The following is a 13,494-nucleotide window of genomic DNA, read 5'->3' on the forward strand; positions in this document are numbered from 1 at the left end:
GCCTGAGCGTTTGGCTAATTACATTTAATGTTATAGTACAACATGAAAAATGTCAAAATAGACTGTAGCCAGTGAGGACACAGAAAATTGATGGTCAATCCAAAGTTTGCACCTATGTCACTACAGTCAAACCTCGTTAATAGAGGGGCCATAGCTTAATCCATCCAAATGTAAAGAGTTATGCATAGATTTCTTACAGTATAAGCCCTCCGACCTACCTCCCTTACAGATGTTGGGCAGTATTATAGAGCAGGTGCCATCTTATAAGTTGCTCGGCATCCATTTGTCGCACAATTTATCGTGGTCTATTCACTGAGACTATATTGTGAAGAGAGCACGCAAGCGTCTCTACGTTTTGCTTGTCTTAATGAAATCAGGCCTCCCACCAGCTGATCTCATTCAGGTTTATTGTAGCCTTGTGCGGCCCATTTTAGAATATGCATCTCCGGTGTGGGCCGCGTTACCCAACTGTCTGGTTCAATTGGTGGAAAGCGTGCAGAAGTCTGCACTAAGAACAATTTTTCCAGATTGCTCTTATGAGTTGGCACTCGTGCGCTGTGGCTTGCCTACACTTTTGTCGCGCCGTGATGAGGCTTGCTTTTTATATCTAACATCAAGGAGTCCGGGTTCCTTTCACACCTGCTGCCGCAGCCCACGAATGTCGCTCATGGGTACGGGTTGAGGTCGGGTTTTTCTCGTTCTGAATTCCGCTTTGTCAGAACGGACCGCCTTAGTAATTTTGTTACCCACAGTCACAATAGGATTTAATTGTTTTTGCCTTCTGTGTCATGTGTAATTATGTGTTCTGCGTATTCTTGACCTCCCTTGTAATTTAGTGTTATACACTACCAAAAGGGTTTAATAAACTGATAATGATTATGATTATGAAGTGTCCGTATTAAACGGGTTGAATTTGGAGAAAATGTTAGAGCTCTCATCCCCCCAGGGACTAAGAAAACTGTCCTTAATAGCAAGGTGTCTGTATAGCCCATTTTCGAATTCGCTATGACCGCTGAATTAAGGAAGTGGAGACGCATTTTTTACAGCCTTAGCCTCATTCTAAAGTAATATATTTACAAATTCCAACGAGAAAAAGACCTGTTTATTACTCTGTCTATTGTGTATGTTCAAATTTCAAACACTTACTTGCCAGAATTTCTGAATATTTTACTTTACGTCGAGGCTAACCCTGTATGAATGTGTCGTTAATGTTTCTATTCAGCGGTGATATTTAATTCGAAACTGGACTATTAAGCCGGTGTCCAAAAAGTGGAGTTTGACTGTACTAACTCTATTCTGCAATGAGCAACCCCACCCTTAGACCTGAGATAATCATGTATTTCCTGACATCACAGATTGATGTTAAAGATTGTTTGCCAATAAGCCTTCCTCACGTTGCCTCTTACCCTCCCCTCCCCTCCCATTCCCCTTTCCCTTCCTCACAGACAATTTTTTCCCACACAGTGAATTTCTTTTTATTAACTGTACAAAACAAACAGTGTAACAAGCTGCGTTATTGCCATGCCAATTGTACCAGTTATACACACATATAACACGCCTCTCAGCTACTGTACGTCATATCTTATTTAGACCCAAAGACATTTTATATCCTGTTTGTTACGTACAAATCACATTATTGTTGACTGCAAGCAAAGGACATGATTCCATGTAAGTCTCTCGAATGTCTTGGAATCGTTTGAGCGAAACACGGTTCAAATTGAACAGTTTGTCGTGTTGGTTCTTTCATCAGTTTTGCTCATCAACATCGAGTTATAAAACATATACATCAACTTTGAAAGGTCTTTCTTCATGACCAGTATTTTAGACTATAACAAAACAAGAGATAAATATCCAACCATCATTAAAAGACCAACATGTAAGGAATGACGAGTTACTCCGTCGGACATTTTTACCGTCTTCACAGTTGGTTCCTGCTGGCGGGAAGCATTGGTAGGCTGTGGTACTCTTGTGTTGCATAGGGTTCCTGTGCAGCAGTCAATGTCACAGCCTAGGGGCTTGCTGTTGACCGTGTAGGCTAAGACTAATTTTAAAGAATCACAGGCTTTTTTCTTGTCTACAAGAAAAGAAAAAGGAGTTACACTTGATCAATATCATCAATGACTTGCACTTAGTAGAAGAAGCGTTTTCGCTTAATGTAATTTCTCTGAATTGTAATTGAATTAGGGTCGCTAAAAAGCGGTTCAGAAACTCTCAGTTCTTAGTTCGGTCAGGCGCAGATTTTATTTAAAAATTGACAGTCACAAGTGCGCGGATGAAAGGCGTTATGTCACGCTAAAAGTTGTCTTTACGTCGGTTGAATTAAAAAAATAATTGTCCATTTTATCGCTAGTACGGTTGTGACAAAAAGCGTATTATTTTGTTTTGCTATCGACTTCTGCTATATAGGAGAGACCGAAAACTGACCTGAAATGACCTTCTGACGTTAAAGTGGACTGTCGGAAGTTTTCCAAAGTGGACCGCAAAATTAATGCACCCTTAATTATTTAATTGGATCTTAGTGAATAAAGAGTTATCAAACTGTCTGTGTCACGTAGACAAACTGCTCAAGTGGTGTATTATTGAATGAATTGCAAATAAACAAGCTGTGAACGAGTGATCGGATTTGTGAATAAATTACAGGCAAGACGGAAGACTTCCATCATCGCTTCGCTTCGACAAAGTCTCCACTAGAAGATGCGACCGGTGCCAAGTACACCTCAAAACTAAGAAAAATCCGCCGGATTTGACTTAGACGTGACCGCGAATCACAGTAAGAAAAATATAAATTATACTTATAAGATTTACTGAAGGCTTTGCGCCAACCAAATAAAGTCTATCTGCGTAAGGAAAAAAGTCCAGGAGACTGAATTTCTAAAGAATAAAACTAAAGATGTCTAATCGCTCATCTCAGCGGCCAAAAAAGGCCAGCGCAGTTCTTGGGCAATGGTGATTGGAAGCCACGGTTGTTTTTCTACCTCTATTTCTGCAGGTCTGTGGTAAATCTAAAAGTGGACCGCACAAAATATCATGTTTTGGTTCTTGCAAAACACTAGTGCGCGTTCACCTAATCAGAAGCCCCGGGAATACTAAAAACATTTTTATATGGGGTGGCTGCGCCCTGAGGTCCAACCCCTTACCCTTTTATATACCATTTTTCACGAAAAAGGTACCCTTTTCGTATATCTTCTATTGGAAAATGGTACCCCTTTTACATACCTCGTTTAGAACTTTGCATCCCCTTTAACTGCTGTAAATGGACCGTCTTTTAAATATGAATAAATAACAAAACAAGAACGTTTTTTCAACTTTTTCACCGCCATAAAATGCATCTCTTAGCCCTTTTGTCCTTTTTACGACCGAAATGACAGATCGTCCGGATCATTGTCCACATTTCAACCTTAACGCTTACTTCTCACTTAGGGAAAAATGTTGGCTTTGGGGAGGGGTAGGTGGACAAGAAGTGAAATCCCTTCCCTTTTCATATAACTGAGGACTGAAAAAGGTACCCCTTTCGGGCGGAGCTTCCCCATATAGGCCATTATCCGGATAGGGAGTACCCCCGGTATCAGAATGGAGGGAATGACGCTTTGTAAATAAGTAATTTAGATGCTTAGAGCGTTGATATTTTGCTCTTCACAGAGAGATAAATAATTTTAATAATGATCATTGTACCTGAGCAGTCGATGCATCCCCTAGCCATTACGTCTAAAATTGCAGTGCCATTGTCATATTTTCCGCTTGCCGAAAAGCAGTGAGAGTTTCCCAGTAGTGTGGGGTCATTGCAGGCGTTTTCTTTTTGTCTTTGTTGGCAATCATTCCAGCTTCTTTCAATACACTGATAACATCTAATTGCGTCTAAACATGGCAAGCAAACAAATGAGCACTTTATTGACTTTATCTTCGACGTGAAGTTTCCAGTACCAAAACAATTATATATTAACTGCAACAGATTAAGTAAAGGAAAAGGAAAAGGAACATCTGCAACTACAACAATACAGAAATAATATGGATATATTTTACGGTTTCTAAAGCTACTTGAATTTAAGGAATGGTAAGGTTGAAATTTAGAAGTTCTTAGAGGTGCTATTGTTCGTATGAACGTTTTCATCCAACACCTATATGGCCGGTAACCGGTCAAGGTCACAGTTTCAAAACACTAAATGACCGGCAGTCCTATATTCTCAGTAAATTTCACAAAATCGAAAAATTCCAGCTTTAAATTATCATATGTCATTTAAGAAAAGTCAAACGATCCTGAAATGCTTTATAAATCTCAAGTCCAGCGTTTGGTTTACGCTGGGCTCAGAAGACAAAACCATGTTTTGTGACACTTAGAACTTTTTTCAGGTCGACTGCCGGTCAAGATTGTCAAAACACCAAATGACCGGCAGTCTACCCTGCTTAGCAGAGTCGCTTCGATCTTTCCTAGATAAGTCGGGAGAGAGGAAAGCGGAAAGAGGAAAAAGGAAAGAGGAAAGAGGAAGCTGAAAAAAGTTTAAGTGTCACAAAACATGGTATCGTTTTCTGAGCCCAGCGTAAACCAAACGCTAGACTTGAGAAGTATAAAGCATTTCAGGATCGCTTGACTTTTCTTAATCGACATAAAATTGTTTGGATTGGTTGGGATTCTTAGATAAGTCAAATTTATTGAAAATACCAGACTGCCGGTCATTTAGTGTTTTGAAAACCTTGACCGGTTACCGGCCATATAGCCACAGCGCACAAAGTCAACTGAGAGATGCAAAAATAGTGCCTTCGCAACTGAAACATATTCATAAAATTGCTATTCGAGAAATTTAGGCTTTCCAAGAAGGTTTCTTTTAGATGAGGAAGTGTTCAGTGATTTTTTGACTTTCAGTAGGCAAATAATCGATTTCGAATCACTCAAACATGTCTCTCAATTCCCGGTTTCAGTGGTAAGTGGTAAGAGAAATCTACATTTTGCCGGTACCAGCCGAACTCCTGTTTCACGACGAACTCTTCTTTGACTCCCGTACAATAAGTGGGTGTTAAAAAGGATTATTGATTTTACATGTAGCGGATGTACTCTTTATTTGCATTTTATCTATCAAGTCCTTTCTCCGACATGCCCGTGACTTTCCACCTCGATGCCCTGATCTTAATCCTATCTGACTTGTGGTTTTGTCAAGATAGCTCTTGTGTCTGCTGTATCGGAAAGGCGAATCTTTATCCAGAAATCTACAGAATTAGTGCTTTGCCCTGTTTCAAACGCGTGCTACTGCCGTGCCGAACTCAGTTGATCGAATTAAATTCGAATTTAGCACCACTGTCGCACGACGTTTGAAACCAAGTCGTGCCACGCCTGTATAGCACGGCACGTTTGGCCGTTCTACACGGCAGTGGTACGACTTGGTTTCAAACGTCGGGCAACTACCGTGCTGAGCTCAATTCATATATTATAAATACATTAGAATACATTTGAAGAGTTCCCTAAACGGCTTTTTATTTTTAATCAAAGTTATTTTATTCGACTGAGTTAAATCGAGGTCTGAAACCCAGTCGTGCTCTATTATAGTCAGGGTGCTACAGTCGTGCTGAATTCGAGCCAGCTTAGAACATCAGTAGCACGAAGTTTGAAACAGGCCTTAGTGAGTTCCTGTAAACGTTTGTATCTGCAGATGCCTGTATTTTTAGACCATAATATGGCAGTTTTGAGCCACTTGCCGACCACGTGATCTAGCCCAACTTGCCACTGAAACAGGTGCGTTGTGAAAAAAGCCCATTCTTCCAGTAGAGAGAGCTAAATATGTGCCTTGCTTTGCAACATGACAGTTTGACCTGAGAAAATTTTTTATCCTTCTTGTTTCCAGGCGTTTGTTATAGAAGCTGGTTGGACCAATTCTCCTCGCTAATATGACTGACTGAGCAATTTATCGATTACAAGTCTAGAAACTGAATTAACTGTTGGCTTCAAAGATAAGAAAACGATTTTCCAAAAGCGGTGTCGAATTTAAGTTTCGAAAATTCCAGCGGAGAAATCAAGTGGTTTCCTTCAGAAGCCGACATATTTTTATGACATCTTTGAGAGGCCCCTGAACTTCGCTAAAGCTCGCCGAATTCGGTGAACTATACCGAAAGCCGGCGAAAAAAAACATCCGGCTTAGAATCTTTCGCAATTTAATCTGTGTTGTGGTTTCCAGCAATCCGCCTGTTTGCGTTTTCGCGAGCACGTCTAAAAAGCTTTTTGTTATTTATTTTTTCTAAAATTACCCTATTTTGCCAACTATTTCTTCTGCCGTTCTGCAGGCCTTAGTTTGCTCTGAAAGGAGCTTGCTTTCTTAAGTTTAAGGGAGGCGGTGTATGTTCTAAGACCCAACCGCCGTCCAACGTCCGATCCGATGGCCGACATCGGATTACCGGAAATGCTAAGCGGATTATAGATATGGCTCCTAAAATTAACTTGGCCTGAGAAAACACTTCCTTGATACCTTCTCGCCGAGGACTTAAAGGGTTCCAGAAAGAAAAAAAAGAGAGAGAGAAATTCCGGAACAGCAAAGCAAAAACCAGTATTTTCTAGTAGGTCGGAAAAATGGAAAATAAAAAGCGCGAGAGTCAAAGTCATGATCAGTCATTGGTGTGTAGCTTCCCACAATCTACCACTTTAAAAAATACTGGTTGGAATTTGTGTCCAAAATTGACGGAGTGAAAATAGTAAGTAAAAGGGAGCGTAGAACAAGAGGCCACCGGGCATCTTGTAATATTTTATCGCAAGAACGATCTCTCAGGAATGTTGCAAATTAGGCTAAAATAGTATTTGTCAAAAGGCTTTTAGCAATCAGCAAATGGCGTCCATTAAAACAAATCCATGTTATGAAGGTTAAGCAAAGGTCTGCTCGCTAATTGTCAAAGATAAAAGAATATTCATTTCATTCATCGTCGTACATTGTCTTTGGAATGCCTTATCGTTATCTGGCGTGAGATGCTTTAGCCGATCAAAGTTCCATATTCAAACGCAAAGGAAAGTCTTTTACAAATAATAGAAGAACTAAAACAGGGAAAATATACATAAATTAAAGAAACAGTAACAGAATGTATGTCGTTTTAAAAGTCTTAATAAAGTGGATCATTGATTCCTACTCGGCTCGTTTTTCTGGAGACACCGATAATGGCTCATACAGCGACCGCAAACTAGGCCACAAAAGTCTGTCACGTTTTAGAACCTCATAAAGCCCTTCAATTCACCAAAGCTACGGTAACTCACCTGTCAAAATAGATGTATTTAAAAGCAACGAGGCCACCATAAACGCGAAGTTCATTCTGAGACGGTGAGTATCTTGTATTATTCCACTGTCAGTGCTCTTCTCTCCGTCATCGCTCGCGATCTCAAATCTCGCGTCACCCCAGAATGTAGTTATTAAAAAGAAATTGCAACCATTCGGTGTTTTCGACGATTTAAGATAACACCAGCACTATTATCACCACAATTGTCGGCAAATTGGCCTCTATTAATTTGTCCTCCAGGGGAATTAAAATGCCCTTTAAATTTCAACGCTCCAAGGATCAAATTCATGATTTTAAATACATTCTCGGCTTATCTATCCCCAAGTCACCTGATATGTAAATATTTTTTTTGTGCGTGAATATTATTCAAGAGCTTCCTGCTTGGCTGTCTCTTTTTAGTTCTATTTTCAACCACTGGAAACTGTACAAAAATTATCAAATTCGGGACAAATTTGTACTTTTAATACGAGAAGGTATATCGCTTGCAATTGCGCTGGGTATTATGAAAACCAAAAACCGCGAATATAGCTATTCCATGACCAAAGCTGAAAGAAAAAAATAGGGTAAGACAGACCGACAGACATTTGACAAATTACAATGACTAAAGAACGACGACAGCAAAAGAAAGCAAACAGAAAAAGCGAAATTGAATAAATTCCCGAATGAATATTTCCAGGACAACGCGCGCCCGGCGCCCGCAATCTGAAAAATGTAAACGGCTTGGTGAATAACTTTTTACAAATGGTCACATTTCTATGGACTGCTCTGACAGAGCAGACCCGCCTGTTGTGATAAACCAGGGAAGGTGTGCCAAAACTTAAGGTATCATATCTTGATGATCGAATCCATGGTCTTTGGGTCAGTACAGGTTTGGATTTTATTTCAGATGAAACTTAGCGTGTCCACATATTTTTACTTATTAAAGGTTAAGTATCCGAGCCCTTGCATATGCAGGAGAAACACTATCCTTATACTCAATATTGTACCGGGGTTAAGGATTCCGTCAGGGGCCCTCGCGGCCTTCTCCCTCACGGACGTGATATAAAAACTAATGAAGTTTAAATCCTTGTAATCCTGCAATTAATGTGTGTATAATCATTTGATCCAATTTAGGTGTATACCGATTTGACGATGAGGTCAGTTCCATGTATATGCGGGTGGTGGGGATCTACATCGCATCAGGCTCAAAGTTTGTCGGGGCAAAGTCGAGACAAGCGATATGAAAACTGCCCATCGAAAAAAGAGAAAGAAAGAAAAGGAAAGAAAAAAAGAATGAAATGGACATGACCTTGGGAGAGACGGGTGGCTGACAATGCTGAACGGAAGGTGGCTATGGTGTAGTTGATGGTGCAACCAATCGACGACAGTTTCTGAGTAACGGAAGGCTGCGTTACGTTGGTAGGTCTCCCCTAAAATAAAACTTCGGCTAGGGCTTTCCACAAGTTGCTCGAGATTTTCCAAAACGTTTCCCGTAATTTCTCAAAACGTTCCCCAAATTAGAAAACAATCAAAAGTGGCTTTTTGTAAGTAACGAGAGTTGCTCAAAAGTTGCTCGAAAAAAGCAAAAACTTGTTTTGGTTTGATGCTAAAATTTGCAAATTGCAAATTGTACAACTTACAAAAGTGAGATTTCTAAGCATTTTTGTGCAATTTTGCGGCGTAACCAGCGTTGCTAAGTAACTTTGTCCTCAATTAAAACCAAAAAATGTAATGAGCCAATAAAATTAATGAATGACTTTCCTCACCAGAGACACTCAAGTCAGTCGAGTGTGAATCTTCGCCCACTATTTTGAATTTTCTCTAAAAACCCCTCACCTATTGTAGCAGCCCGGCTACTTTTATCTTGCGCCCATGATATGCCCCAGGGGGAAGGATTTGGGTCATTTTTTAGACCTTCTTACAGGAAATTCATAAATTGTCTACTAAAATATTGTGAAATATGAAGGAAAGCAACCTAGAGAACCCGGGAACGAGGCTGGAAGGAAAGGCCCCAATTTAAGCACTCAAAGCTGCTCCGTATCTCAGAATTAGAGGATATCGAGAGAAATTGTTCAGAATGCAAAAAGTTGCTCGAAGCGAAAAATTTGCTTGAAATACAAGAAGTTGCCAAAAAGTTGCCGAGCAACTTGTGGAAAGCCCAAACTTCGGCAAATTCTAAATCACAGCTGCAGAAATTTGTACCAAATTAACGAGTAATTTATGGATCAATTTAGGTTTCCGGGAAACTGCCCACCTACTCCTCCCCTAAGCCAATATTTTGCCCTGAATGAGAAGTGGAATGGCTTGAAGGAGTGGTAGGTGGGCAGTTTCCCAGAAACCTAATCACTCGGCATGAGAGCAGCTTCGCAAAGTTATTGGAACCGAAGAATCTTTTCACATAAAAGGTCCTCAAGTCCCAAAGGATTGGTTTGGGACACCAACATGGCCTTTGTTCCATTGTTTTAGAATACCAAAAAGTGGCAGACGTGACGTCATGTGAAAGCAATCCATATAATCATAATCAATTCAGTCAGAGCCTGAAGAAGACCAAATCTTTTGTTCTTTATATCATGATCAACAACAAGCTTATTAGTGCATCCTCCCATGATTCTTGACGACTAAAAACCATATGTAGCTCAAGTTCGAAATATAAGCATCGGCGCGCATTGGCATTGTTGCGTAACATTCGAAATATAAAGATTTGTATGGGGGAAAAACCTATCGTTTCTGTAACCTACGAAAATGAAAGGATTTCAATAAAAAACAGCTTAACTTACATAAAATGTGTGTTACGTCTCTCCTGTGTGGCCCATGGGCCCAAGCTCAGTGTTGGAGTTTAACCATTAATACCAACTTCGTTCCCAGGGTTCTCTCCTACCCGTCCCTACGGAGTGAGAGAGAGAAAGAGAGAGAGAGACGGGTAGGAGAGAGAACCTGGGCACGAGGTTTCATTAATACATGTGGTTTCAGATTGCGTAATCCTTAAAATGGCCGTGAACATAAAGGATTTGTATGGAAATTCAGGTAAAAGATTCAAGAATATAAATACTCGCTAGAATTTTCAATAAAATATACCATAACTAATTAACTTTACTTGTTTTTGCTTGCTGTGTGGTTATTTTCCCGATCCACTGCGATTTAAGCGATTTCCTTTAACCTCGAGTGTATTTTATTGAAAATGCTAGGGAAATTTTAAAGGTCTTTAAAGGAACTTGTGACAATAAAGGAGAACTCTAGATACAATCTACGGTCCAAAACAAAAATGGACTTCCTCTTGAATTACCATATCTATTAAGGAAAAAAAAGACACTATATTCATATAGATATTTGCGCGCTATAAATTTTTAAATTATTTTATTGTTATTATTATTATTACAGCTCATCAAACGTAACATAACATTGTAATCTGGGTACTAAATACACGTCTCTCTGAATAAGGTTTTGGAATTGTTGATGATGTGCTTGATTGTAGAGACGCTTACCTTACACAAGACATTATTTTAAAATTTGTTGTTTAGGCGTGAACTCCTCAGAACATCTAAACTTTTTTTTAACATATTCCGTGTTACCGTTGTTGTGAACAATAAATTGTAAAGAAAGTAATAAAGTTTGCCGTCTACATCAACTTCAGCCGCATTGTGGGCTTAATTTAAGAAACCCTCTATTAAGCGGTCTTCTGGCTAATTTCCGAGGGTGACTGTTTAATACAGCTTTGACAGTATTACCAAGACAACGCAGTGCTTAGGGAATAATCATTCGTAAATGCTGAGTCAATAAACCGCACAATAAGGAATCTTTTTTACATAAATGCATAAACGTTTTTGTAACAAAAATCTTTGGGCACTAAAGTCGCTTTGGGCAACGTCTTTTCGACATGTCAGACCTTAAATTAGTGTCGAATGTTACTTAGTGAATTTGGATTGTATAGTTCAGTCGCCTTGAGAGTCTAAAACAGGAATCGGCGATCTTTTCTGAAGGAACTGAAGCTTAATAGCTCTCCATCGGCAACACAACAAAACGACGTTCATTCAGCAGTATGCAGATGACTTTGATTCACCTTTTTGTTGAATATCAGTTTGCAGGTTAGTTTAAATTCATTCTTTGGCTTTTTAACTTAAGAATTTGTTTTGCAGCAGTTAGCTACGTACTAGAAACAAAGTACAATTGGCCCACACGGGGCTGAGGAAACGGGGACAAAGTACTGCAATCACAGTAACCTTGACTGACAGGCTCAATTAATATAAATAAATATAATATTTTTATAGCAATGAAACACTACAAAGCTTTTTTCTTTCACTTGAACTCTACCAACCTCTAGCCCCGCAAAAATTGTGTTAACGATATCTTGAATTTTCAAGAGCAATTTTCGTATTAAATCTCGAAAGGTGAGGATTAACTAAGTGTCAATTTATACAGCTGTTATGGCCAAATAATAATGAGGTTCTCTCTTTATGTATAATGGACAAGAAGCAATCTAACTTCTTTCATGTACAAGTCATTAACCTCGCAAACTAAAATGTATGAACGTTTTATAATGGAACTTTATTTAAATCAAATATTCTCCTCTGGCATAATACCGTAGAGGTTTTGACTGTTAACTATTTGAAATCCGTTGAGAATTATACTTACTTAGGCCGGGAATCATCCCTAACCTGATGGAGTATTGTACAGTATCATCTCTTATTCTTTACTATTGTTCAGTCCAGTGTTGGCCTTGATGGTGTCAATGTATAGTTTTTGGTCTGCTTCGATTGAGGCACCATGTTGGGGCTCTCAAAACAGCACTTTTGAAGCACTTTCTCCATTGTGATGAGCACAAAGGCCGGCTAATCGTAATCTTCTTGCACGAATTGTTTCACTGACTCAGCGGCCTTGAGGGGCTTCCGTATATAGTTCCTGGTAGTTCATAATGTTGTTGCCAGGGCACAGTCACGGCCGTTGGTAGCGCTCTTGTGTACTAGTGACACTTCTCTACAGCTTCTTGGTCAGAGTCCACGTTTTACTTTCATAGAGTTAGACAGATTCTGCAGTTTCTCAAAACTGTCTGATTTTAGTTTTTCGTAATAGCTTTGAGGTCCATACTTTAATCATTTCCACTTACGCTCTATTCAACCTGAAGCCTTTGTGACGTCATGTTCTTAGTCACTATTCCATCAACCGAGATAATTAAAGTTGTCAAAAAGTTGAATTATTTCATCGTCTCCTGTTTTGAGCTCAGCATCAACATGATTTTTTAAGAAAATATGTATAACTATCCCCGGCAATTGTCAGAAAACCAACCTTGGCCGACGCTTCTTAGTCTCCTTGTACATTTCCGAGTAGCTCATTTCCGACTCTTTTTGTAACTGATCACTAGAACGAGCGATTTCGTCTACAAAGTTACGTCAGTGACTTTTTCGAACTTGTTTTGGCTTGCTTGTTTGTCCAAGACTTTTCTCGTGACCCTTAATAGCCTCTCGCAGTACATGGGTCCAAAACTATTATCAACAAGTAAAGGGCAAGAGTGTCTCCTTGTAGCACGCCTGTGGTGATTTTGAAGAGTTCGGTTTCACCGTCAGGGGAAAGCACATTTACTCCTTTTTCCTCGCAATTTTACCCATTACGCCCACCAGTGCATTTGTGTTGGAATGCCATATGCCTTGAGCGTCTTTCTTCAGTTGATAGAATCGAGGGCTTTTCTAACGTCGATGAATGTGATTAATGCCCCACAAATTTCTGGCTCTGATCCTTTCTTTAGTTCTTCATAGTGCCAGCGGACCAAGAGAACCTACCAACTGGTTGAACCAGCAGCCGATCACCCTTTGCTAGTTATCGGCTTCCGCCTGAACCCATTCTGGTTTGTTCGGAGCAATGTGTGAACTGGGTTTGAGAATAAGAGAAATTTTAATTTAAAAAATTTTAAGTTTAAAACCTTGTCGAGATTAACATCGGCACAGTTAACGAGGGGCAAATCCTCGCGAGTCATGATCAACTTAAGTCGGTTTTATAGCATGGATACTCACGTTGTCTGAATTTTGCCCTTAAAGAACAGCGGAGGAAATCGCGATGACGAGTGAACTTTTTGTAGAGGGCAGGAGGCAAACATTGCTTTATTCTTGCAAGAGACAAGAATAAGAAAGATCAGAAAAATCTTCGAAGAAAATTCAGTCGATTATTTCCCGGTGCAGGGCGGTCACGAACCTTGAAACACAGAAACAAGTAACAAAGTGGATCGAAATGCACCAATCACAAGTAAACTTGTGTTTCCTAAGAGGTCCGCGACGATGATTGAGG

General features: G+C 39.7%; 1 protein-coding gene across 1 annotated transcript; it reads right to left on the reverse strand.

Moving 5' to 3' along the window:
* Positions 1–893: 893 nt before the first annotated feature.
* Positions 894–7,559, reverse strand: LOC140929399 (uncharacterized skeletal organic matrix protein 2-like). The gene is made up of 3 exons (XM_073379200.1): positions 7,223–7,559; positions 3,673–3,855; positions 894–2,074 (listed from the first exon to the last, which is right to left on the reverse strand). The coding sequence occupies exons 1-3, from the start codon at positions 7,275–7,277 to the stop codon at positions 1,827–1,829; spliced, it is 486 nt and encodes a 161-aa protein (XP_073235301.1). The 5' UTR covers positions 7,278–7,559; the 3' UTR covers positions 894–1,826.
* Between the last annotated feature and the right edge of the window lie 5,935 nt (positions 7,560–13,494).

The sequence above is a fragment of the Porites lutea genome, chromosome 3 (assembly GCF_958299795.1).
Source record: "Porites lutea chromosome 3, jaPorLute2.1, whole genome shotgun sequence".
Classification (NCBI taxonomy): Eukaryota; Metazoa; Cnidaria; class Anthozoa; order Scleractinia; family Poritidae; genus Porites; species Porites lutea.